General features: G+C 42.1%; 1 protein-coding gene, 1 long non-coding RNA gene and 1 pseudogene across 2 annotated transcripts; 1 reads left to right on the top strand and 2 right to left on the bottom strand.

Moving 5' to 3' along the window:
• Nucleotides 1-1,857: 1,857 nt before the first annotated feature.
• Nucleotides 1,858-5,005, top strand: LOC133904799 (uncharacterized). The gene is made up of 3 exons (XM_062346353.1): nucleotides 1,858-2,154; nucleotides 2,546-2,769; nucleotides 4,039-5,005. The coding sequence occupies exons 1-3, from the start codon at nucleotides 1,962-1,964 to the stop codon at nucleotides 4,687-4,689; spliced, it is 1,068 nt and encodes a 355-aa protein (XP_062202337.1). The 5' UTR covers nucleotides 1,858-1,961; the 3' UTR covers nucleotides 4,690-5,005.
• A 352-nt stretch (nucleotides 5,006-5,357) lies between these two features.
• Nucleotides 5,358-6,279, bottom strand: LOC133905378 (calnexin homolog 1-like; annotated as a pseudogene).
• A 37-nt stretch (nucleotides 6,280-6,316) lies between these two features.
• Nucleotides 6,317-9,998, bottom strand: LOC133905120 (uncharacterized). Its single transcript, XR_009907552.1, has 7 exons — nucleotides 9,963-9,998; nucleotides 8,993-9,893; nucleotides 8,720-8,845; nucleotides 8,128-8,280; nucleotides 7,962-8,015; nucleotides 7,020-7,827; nucleotides 6,317-6,481 (listed from the first exon to the last, which is right to left on the bottom strand). It is a non-coding gene; the product is annotated as an uncharacterized LOC133905120 (long non-coding RNA).
• Between the last annotated feature and the right edge of the window lie 1,128 nt (nucleotides 9,999-11,126).

Raw genomic sequence — 11,126 nt, 5'->3', positions numbered from 1 at the left:
GTTTTAGTTTAGCCTTGATTGCTTTTTTCACATAATGAAACTAATGCGGAAGTAAGTCCCGTCTAAGTATTACTAAGTATTTTCTGCTGCTAGAACTGTGTGACTTGCATATTAGTGGTGCCATACTGGTCAGATTTCATACTTCACCTTTTGTATGATGCAAACAGTAGCATGAGGAATCATCTCGCTATGCTTCTTTGCAGATACACATGGAATCTCTGAAGCAAAGGCACAGTGGGAGTATGTCACTACTTCACTCTGGTTCACCATCCTTTCTTGAGGCTAATATTAGAAAAGTAAGTTATGTCATAATCAGTTTTTTTTCTAAGATTTTCACACTACCAGAGCATCCCTGTTCTTTTTGCTAACAACATCCTCACGCCAATACGCAGACGGTTATATCATACCAATATATTTGTATTTTACAATGCAGTTTGCTCTATTTGAGGTTGTGGATACTGAGCTCACCTTATAAAGATCATGAGACAGGCAGCGGAATATGGTTTGGATGATGGAAGAGGCAAATATCCCACTCATCCTGTGGACGAATGCTTACGGGAGATTTTGGCTAGGACCAAGTCCATCCCTCCCTCCCCGTATGTACCCAACCAAAAGAACCAGAAAACACCATCAAATGGCCTCTATATGTTCATACATGTTAGACCATGTTTAACCGATTTCCGTCAGGATACAGAATCCTTTCGTGAAGAGATTTTCGTTTTCTTCAATGTTATAACGGTTTCACTTCACGGTTCTTGTTACGAAAGAATTTCTAAAGTCATTCTCTTCGGGACGGGATTCTCTCTCCTTTCTTTTCACGAATCTCTTCGAATGAAAGCTGTTGGAGATGAGAGAAAATAAAAGGAATAAAAACGGAAAGAGGAATTGAGAAGGGAATGAAATGAAGAGAATATGGTCGGAATGATCTTAGTCGCCAAAGGTTGGTGTTAGATGGGAAAAAAGGCTGGTATGGCCCACCGGTCACATGGTCAGAGGGGATAACTAGCCTTTTTATTTCTAATTCTTCGGTGCGCTTATGTGCTGACTATTTGAGCCTTTTTTATGCAGAGTTATAAGAGATATTCATTTGCATATTTCATCCCCTATCGATGCAACGAAGAGCAAGATCAGAGTTGCCCATGGTGCTTTATACAAGTAATGTAGATCAAAAACTTTTCTAATCCTGCATAATCGAATGAGGTAGTTTCCGATCTAAAACCCTTTCATCTTTTCAGCCTCATGCGAACTTCGCCGTCCAATGTGCTGGATGAAGAATATGTGGAGCCCAGCTTGCTGTAACTGAATAAGATGTTGCTGCGCCTGCTAAGGGTTTTTTTAATACAGGATTCTTAAAACATAGGAATAGAAAAAATATAGGATTGGAGTTGACTAGCATTTCAAATCCTAAGGAATAGAAAACACAGAGAAACTACAGGAATGACCGTTTGGATGGAGTGTAGGACAAACACAGGAATCAGAAGAGAGAGAAAGACACAAAGTAAGTTTTTCAAGAGGTTGGACCTCATGTTAGAAATCTTTCAAAATTCCTATGGAACAAGCTATTCCATAGGAATTTCATAGGATTTCTAGAGGTTCAATCCTTTGTTTCAAAGGGCTCATAGGAATTTTTCTTGTAGGATTCGAATCCTATAAAACTCCTACGTTTTTCCTTTGTTCTAAAGGGGTCTAAAGAGGGATGAAGACGGGAACCAAAAGTGAGTTGGGCCGTTTCCCAGGCGGATTGGGCCGAGAGGCCGTGTTACGCACGGAACAAGTGCGCATCACCTGGGTTGGGCCACTTCTCAAGCGGATTGGGCCTTGTTACGCACGGAGCGTACTCGTCCTCGTTGGCTCGTCATGGTTTGGCCACGGAGAACCAGATCTACGGTTTCCTTCCCAGAACCAGAGCGTCGGCGGCGATCCAGAAACGTCTTGACGCGGACAAGGGGAAGCGTTTGGAGATGTCGAGGACCAATGAGGAAGCGAAGGCCAAGTGGAAGAATACGTTTGTGGAAGCGGCGAAGGCGCAGTTGGAGAAGGAGGGGGATGAAGAGATGGATTCGCAATCGGACGATGAAGCCCTGCAGGCTGAGAAGTTTCGCAATCACTGGATCGAGCTATGGTCCGCCGTCTTCGGTTCATTCGAGGAGACCAGTGAGTTCTCGATTAGTATTTGTCTGCATCTAAACCGTAACTAGGGTTTGCTTTGATTCGGTTAATTCTCTGTAATTAAGTAGTAATGTTGTCTCTCAAAAAAAAAGTAGTAATGTTTTGCATCTGGATCGATTGCTACTTCCTAATACTGCTATATAGCGAATTAAGGATTGTTCTCTCCATCAGCTCTAGATGATACTATTGCTACTGTACTCTGATGTTTGTTAAATCCTCCTAGTAGATACATAGATGTGGTAGGACCGGTAAGCAACTATAGCTGGGATGCGATGCCAGCACATATGTTAATTCTTGTCATGTTCTTGCTATTATTATTACTGCTGCTGCTATTGGACTTGATGACTCATCTGAAATCTCCTGCAACTATGTGCAGCGCACATTCCTTCCATGCTTCTCACCGATAATCCTGCGCCGCAGCATGAGCTCGACCTTTGCGATAGTCTACAGGTCTTTTCAGCTAAGATTACAGGAATAAGGGGGGGCTTACAGTTTCCGCTCGATGTATTCGGTGTGATTGCTATACGCGACTCCATTGAACCAAGGCGCAACATCATCTTCAGCCGCACAAGGGATAACTGCCAAGCCCTCACTGAAGAGGTTCATAGTGTTTCTTACTTGTCATTCATTGTTTTGGTTGTTTCTTGCTTTGCTACCTAACACAGCTTATAATCTTCTACCAACTTCCCCGTGCAACCGAATGCCCTTGTTAAGTGTCACTACCATGCATGCATAGAGTTAATGGCCGGCTCGTTGTTACTCCCCTAGCATCTTGGTTAATCCATTTAATTCCGTCGATGACAACCTTTTATGAGCTTATAGAACAGAGCCTGCTGTACCTGATTTCACTGCTTTCTGGAAATCACTATGGCTCATGTGGGTGTGGAGCTGCTGTGCCTTTTGTTTGCACTGTAATCATGTAGACAGGTCAACCTATGTGTAACAAAGCGAGAAGAACAACTTAAAGACAGGCATACCGTAAAAGTTCGCCATATATCTATGTGTTTGATTGTAGGGACATGTGCACATGGAAATAACCATCTTGTAGCACAACACAGGTCAGACTCTGCTAGTTACTAATACAAACTGGCGCACACGTGTTGGACTTTGACTAATTACTCATTCGAGACATTGACTGAGGTTCTTACATCCGTAATACTACCTCTGATCCCAAATATAAGCCCATTTAGGTTTATCCTAAGTCAAATCTTTTTAACTTTGACCATTAATAGCTGAAAATCATATGGATTGACAACATAAGGTTAATGTTACTAGGTTTGCCATGGAAATTACTTTTATAATGTATATAACCCATTCTATTTGAAATAGTATATTTGTATAGATATTATTTACTCAAAGTGCTATATTGGAGACTGTGTCGATGTCTTAATAGACTTATATTTGGGATCAGAGGAGGTATTGTGATAAGAGAGCAGTTGTAAGTTGTCAGGTACAGGTGGAGACCTAGGGAAGACCACGTACAATTCTTTTACTAGACTCCAACCGTGCCCTTAGGAACTCTAGAATGGTTGCGTGCCCCTCGAGCCCATTTTGTCCCCCAATCTGTTTTAGGCTAGTGTCACATACATTGTTGTGCATAATGGTTTCTGGCATTTTCTTCCGAATCCTTTCCTGTAATTGTTTCAGGTTTGTTTGCATGGCAGTGGCATAAAAGTACTCTAAATGGGACAGACTTTAATGACTTTTGATGGCTTGCGCAAAGCAAATATCCTATTCTTTTTGTCACTACCGCATTAAGCTATTATTTTGTTCCCATCTTTTGTGTTGTGCACCCTACATCATTTATGTTATGCACTTTGCTGCTCATTGTCTACCTCTTGTTTCGCTTCAGTTTGGTGTTGCATGCAGGATCCATATTTACTACTGACAGGTCCAACCCGTGCCGTCTTGGTCATGGATCCTGTGACCATTGAAGTTATGCTAAAAGTGAAGGGCGCTGTTGAATCTGAGGATAAAATCTTAAACTTTCAAGCTGCAGAGTTGATATGCTTTGGCACGATGGATTCACTCCTGTTTTCTAGAGCTTACACCAGCAAGCTTAGCACGCTGGAGTTTACACTTGGGCAAATTGTTTGGTCTGTGGAGGCCACAATATTTGTTCAAGTTGTGAATGGGTCATGGGCAGATGGTTTTCTCGGTCAATTTGCTGCCTTTACCATCGGTCGTGATCGTCGTACCTGGAGACAACATGGTGGTGCAAGTTTCGGTGACGAGAAAGTCGTCCTACTTGATTCTGGAGATAAGAACGTGCCTGTTTCAGGTGATGGGCAGATTGAGCTTTCTCGTCGTGTTGTTTCTGTTGACGTTTATGGAAAGCTGAAGCTTTCTGTCAAAGCATGGCAAGATGGTAACAGCGTTATGGATGAGGTGTGTTTCGAGCCAAGGAAAGCTGGTAGAAGCTATGGTATGCTTCAAGTTGGCATCTGTAAAATTGAAGTCACTGTCGCCTGGTCGCTCATTTCGTTTCTGGATCATTACGAGCAATGGTGGGCTAAGTAGGAGTCGGTATTGTAGCCGTTGCTTCTGAAGGCTAACATAAACTAAGTAATGATGATACCGGGATATGCGTCCCCAGTTTTAACTGTTCTATGCCACTACTAGCTGCTTATGTTTCTGCAGACTTGTGATGTCTGAGTACATCTTTCTCATTGGTGGGGTTATGTTATTAATATAATATTTACTGGGCTGCTTTCTCCCTTAGTTTATGTTAGCCTCTAAAGAAACTAGGCTTCTCTGGAGCTGGGCCTCAAAGCCTAAGGTGTTTGACCAGGTTTTTTCTGCTATGGCAAATGATATGAATTAACCCTTATTATTAGACTATCTAGCTAAAATGCAGGCAATGGTTAGGCAGCACTAGAAAAGATGTGTGGCGTTGCCACCGAGCTATATTGACCGTTGTTTGCTAACCATCGGTGATCAGTAATATCACCGATGGTTAGCAAGCAACGATTCATATCATTGCTTCACCTCGCAGAGAACCTCACTAGGGGGGTCTTATCTCCTTCCTTCTTACATTTCTGCACAAAGTTCTAAATCTGATCCAACTGAATTCACAATGGCTCATCAAGATGTCTTCCTTCTTCCATTGACTGAGGTTTTTGAATCAGTTCATACATCTCTGGAAACCAGTTCATATAGCTCTGCTAGCAATAGTCCAGATTGATCAGTCAGTACTAGCTGCATCACATGTATCACAAAAGAAATGATTCAATTTAAACCTCAAGAAGTAATAAGCCGTGTATTAATTTGGATTTTGGCTGCAATAGCTGGAACATGAAAAGAGTGATGAACAAATTTGAGGCTCCCATTCTCCATCCTCATCATCCCAGTCTTCAGGCCTGGTGGCCTCTGGATCATCAATTTCCTCAGGCTCATCATCCAACCATCCTTCAGGCTTGGTGGCCTCCTCATCCTCAATTTCCATTGGGGCATCCTCATCCCAGTAACCAGGCTTCACTGCATCTGGATCAGGGATTTTAGCTCTCCCATCCCAGTGAGTCATCTGGCTTCTTGTCATCAGGGTCAGGAATGGTCTTGGGTGGGATAAGCGCCGGCTCAAAATCATCTGCAGACAGGAAGTTTACTTTCTTATTTTCCTCTCCATCAATCAAAATTCTCACCTCGTTATCCGGCTTCAAGACAGCCGTGTAGACATGAGAGAGCTTGTCATTCAGGACAGATGGCAGAGATTTGAGGTGATGTTCAACATACTTGCCAGTCTTGGGGTTCTTGTGCTTAATGATGAAATGCAGCTTGTTGGTTGACCCGCACTTGTGAGGACCAAACATAATAGTGTAAGGCTACGCCTAACGGTTTTTCTTCGGAGACGAAAATCCCGTCGTGAAGGGATTTTCGTTCCCTTCAGCGTTCCAACGGTTTCCCTTCACAGTAGGATTCTCAAGATCATTTTCTTCAGAATAAGATTTCCTCTCTTTTTCCTTCGCGATTCCTCTTGAAAAAAAGCTGTTGTAGATGAGAGAAAATAAAAAGAATAGAAACAGGGAAAGAAATCGGGAAAGGAACGAAATGAAAGGAATATGGTTGGAGATTGTCTAAGGAGTCTTATTATCAAACTCCTTGGCATCCCATCCAGCATCATGAGGACGGATGTGATAGGCACCTTCACATTCAAGACCATTCTGAAGCCTCACTTCAAACTGCAGGACTGTTGTCCCATCCTTCAAAGTAACTGGCTGGTCAAGCTCCTTGATTATGGCATATTTCCGAGCCTTTTCACTGATAAGCATGCCGTAGTCCTCATGTCCATCACATTTAGCATGCTTCCATATACCTGCATACAAGAGTGTGTCAAAACTTAATCTATTACAGAGTGCTATGCAAAAACAGAGAGCGAACAGAAAATTAGGACAACATAGTTTTGAAGACAAATGGCAGTGTGAAATCTTACAGGTTCCAAGTCATAAGTACTACTAGCGAAAAAGCACACAGAAGCAAATTCTTCATTACGATTAACTCAATGCAACATCACAGGCAATGTAATACAATGCTGGACGGTCACATAGTGCTCAAATTCTATTTTTGAAATAATCACAGAATCAACATACGGCTGACTTTCAATTATGGCTCATCTAAGCATATCTAATACTATCATCACAACAATAGGCAAGCGTTAAAATCCAAATCACCTAAATGACCCAAGTTCCCAACAACCAAAACATGCTTCTCTTGTGCATTTATCGGCACGGTATATCAGGTGAGGACAAGAAGAATAAAGATGTACCAGACTACTTTGGAGTGGAAAGGTTATAAGCAAAATTCAGGGGATCACATAGACAACAATTGCAGCTAGCAAGGCACATCTGACTGACCTTTCCTCATACGATCCAGTATGCAGGGATGTGCCTCCTTGTGTTATGGGCTCATCTTGTTCCAGTTCATAGATAGGCCATCTCAAAAGGGCTAAGGTAAATATAATAATTGTTGAGGCAATATCCATATCCATTAAAGAAGTGTTATAGCATGCACGTATGGCACAGCTCAGCACTAAACTAAACCACAGCTCAGCAACATGACAATGTGGCTAGCTTCGTTAGGGGAGATAACAATTTGCAGCAGAGACTAAATGTTGTAAGCGTGGCAAGAAGGTGAAACTTGTTAGCCTTGCTGCATGGTTATTGATTAGAACCAGACAACAAAAGCATTGCAGCCTGCCAACCTGCAGGTGAATGCACTAAGTCAACTATTTTCACAAAGCCACATCTTTCTCTCATTTCACCGCAAGCTCACCGATCTCATGATCTTTTTCCTGTTTATTTAGATGGGAACTGCAGAGTGCGTTCGAAATATGGCGCGCCAATTGGCGCGCTATATAACCCCCGTTGACTACTCGTTGCTGCTACTATAGTGTCTGAACTGAAAAGCGGCACGACGTTGTTGTTGCTATACTGTCGGTGGAATATGTATGAGAATACCAAAAAAATAAGTGGTACCATGTCTAAGAAACTTTGGAGCAAACGCTTGTCTACAGAAGAGATTATCAGGTTGATAATCTGGAGCAACCAAAGTGATGATTGTACCATGTCAAAAGAATCTGCAAAGGCTTCTGTTTGAAAGCACTCCGGCATCATTTGGATCCAACTCTGTAGCCTGAAATGCATTTCCATCAACCTCCGTAGCCTGTTAAAATTCAATTGTTAACATCAACAATTAGATCAAGGCTATCATTATTTAAACATATATGACTTGAGTATTATTATTTAAGATGATAGAAGTCTTGACTATCACCAAAAATATATATGAGCATGACATACCTCAGCAGGTTGTGCTCTGGCTGACTTTAGAGATGTAACTTCGTTTACTTGGGCCTGCAAAATTTATTCAATGGTCAGGAGAGGAAGTGAATTTGTAATGTAAGAGGTTTAAGGAACCTATGAGGACACAAAATAGTTAGAAAAAAAAAGGCGATTTAAGTGGCACCTTTTCCTCAACCTCTTTAGACAATGTGTATTCTATAATTCCATCGACGTTCCAATTTGAAACACTTGGAATTGGGGATGTTAATGGTAAAAGAAGTTCCACAACTTCACGGTTATTTCTCAAAGCAGCAACCTATATTGGCTTTAGTCCATCCTGAGGAAGGAAATGAAATGAAATGGAAATCAAATGTTTGCTTCACTTGGCTGTAGGACAAAGTAATAGTGAGTCATGTACTATGTAACAATATGTCAATGTACAACACAGAGCTGCATGGATACCCCAAAAAAGATTAACTTTCAGCGCACGAGGTTCAGTTACAAAAGCCAGAGAAAGGCCGTTGCTCAACCCAGTTAAACAAATGCAATCCAAAGTTGCAATGTTAATACACTTTGTAATATGAGCATAGAAGAAATTATGGCACGACTGGACCAGCAAGTTATATGTGATGTTAGCTGACATGGTAAGAGCCAAAGATTGACGGCATCTTATGGATCTTTAAAACCGGTCAATGCATAGCGTGAACCTCAATATTGACATTTCAGTATAACACTACTTGTCTAATGAACAGTTTAACATGAAATATACAGCTTACATCATCACAGGTATTTGGGTCACCTCCAGCTTTAAGTAAGCATTCGATTACTTCTATATTTCCACTATCTGCAGAAATATGTAATGGCGTTGCTCCATCAGCCCTGATATTTGGGTCTGCATCTGCCTATATTGCAGATTATTAAGTTAGTTTCTAAGGTAGAAAGCATAGTTGATACCAGGTGTATTAGTAACTAAGTACATAGAACAATATTGTGTACTGTATAAGACAAATAACAGAAACAACTTAGTCAACTAAGTGAAGAGAAGAGACATTTCAGCTTGGAGGCTGCCAAAGGGTCTTCTGCTGCAAAAATTGCTTAATAATCTGCAATATAGGCAGTCGCGAAGAGAATTCCGTCCTCCTTGGTGGACAAGTTATGCACCTTGATATGCCACAATATTCAATAACTTAATAAGCTGCCAATCAGGCTGCGATTTCCCAGCACATGTAAACATGGAGTTAGGACTGCGGTAACCATGACTAAAGATAGGAACCAGAAAGGAATTACCGGTGCACAAAAGTATAAATTCCAAAAGAAAATGTCAATGCTAAATGGATCAAGTCAGGCCTATCCCAATTTCGTTTAGACAATTGAAATCTTTGCTTCTACAGGGGCATAATTACCTCACAATCTCAGCACGTCCAATAAAGGAAGACAAAATCATGCACAAACAGTGCGTGAACCTTGTGTGAAATTAAGGAGAGAAAAATTGTTTGGATAAGGATACAATATAGACGTAAGAATGAAAAGGAATAAAACATAAAGCCTACGCATATAAGATGTGGAGCACTGCGCTAAGTTTTGTAGGTCTGTGGTACAAAACGGACATATTGAAATGCTAATAGCAAAGTTTAGTGTTGAAAATATGCCTTTCACTGCACGCAGTAGCTTTGATCTGTTCATCCGATAATCAGGAAGAACACTCGAAAAAATTATCCTAGAAGGAATAGTTACCCATTTGAACAAACCAAATAAACATACTTATGCCAGTTGTCTTTGGCAGATCAAATCAATGGATAATACCAAGAAATCCTAGAAGAAAGGAAAAAAGGCATATTACCTTGATCTTCTCCAGCAGAACATATATATCCTGCTCATGGCAGGCATGCGTATGTGATGATCAGGTTCACCTCGACGTCCCTATTTCCACGGAAGATCGAGAGAAACCAGCTATGTACATGAAAACCCCTTCTTTAGAAAAGGCACAGCCAAGAAAACAAAGGAAGCAAATATACTTACTCTGCAGGCAGCACACTCGAGCGCTGATGGGCTAAAAACTGGGGCGCGGTGAAAGCTGTCGTCCTCTCGGATCTTTTCCGTGTGCTCAAGACCACACCGAAAGAGACCCACGACCACTCCTCACGATCACGCCACCACAGAATGACCACTCCAGGAATGGTTCTCGACCACTCAAGCTGAACTAACTACCACTCACGTGGATGCGCGACTACTCACACGATCACTCTGATAAACTAGTCGGAGGAACAAAGGAAGTACTCAGATACGAGAGAGAAAGATTTTTGTGCCGCACAACCACCGTAACTTTTCGGTTTTCTTCCTCTTCTTATTTATAAACTCTTACAGACCTACTCTTACATGCGATCCATGCCCTGCAACTTACGTTGCATCACACGTCGCAGCTAACGTGGGGCACGAAAGTCACCAAGACATGACGCAAGTCATGTCCCACATTTCAGTCCTATACCTACTCGCACGACCCTGACGCAAGCAAGGTAACGTGCATTTGACTCAAAACACAAAAGAAAAGATAAAACATTGGCACCAACAAGTTATTATATTCTAACATTCTCCCCCTAATCTTATTGTGTCTTCTTGATCTCGACCATACCAATCCTTGCACGAAGCTCTTAAAACCGAACGCGACCGAGTGGTTTGGTGAGGATGTCCGCGAGCTGCCATTCGGATTTAGTGAACTCAAGGTCGATCTATCCTCCAGTGACACAATCACGTATGAAGTGATATTAGGTGTCAATGTGCTTTCTCCTGTCGTGGAGGACTGGGTTCTTGATGAGTGAGATGGCAGACTTGTTGTCCACAATCAATGTCGGTGCTTGGAGCTCTTTATTGGTGAACTCGCGCAGCAATCGAGGGAGCCAAACTCCCTGGTAAGTCGTTGTAGCTGCAGCTATGTACTCTGCTTTGCATGTGGAGAGTGCGACCACTCTCTGCTTCTACGATTATCGGGAGATGGGATTGTGGCTGAGGAGGAAGAGAACACCGGTCGTGCTCTTGCAGCCATCAAGGTCGATAACCATGTCACTGTCGTTGTACCCTGTCATCGCGAGTGCGGCCCCTTCTTCCTTCTTATAGACAACGCCGTACCCACGAGTACCAGCCACGTAACGGAGGAGATGCTTGACCATTGTGTAGTGATCTTCGCGC

The sequence above is a fragment of the Phragmites australis genome, chromosome 22 (genome assembly GCF_958298935.1).
Source record: "Phragmites australis chromosome 22, lpPhrAust1.1, whole genome shotgun sequence".
Classification (NCBI taxonomy): Eukaryota; Viridiplantae; Streptophyta; class Magnoliopsida; order Poales; family Poaceae; genus Phragmites; species Phragmites australis.
Note: the sequence above shows the minus strand (reverse complement) of the source record. Positions and strands in the feature narration are given on the sequence as shown.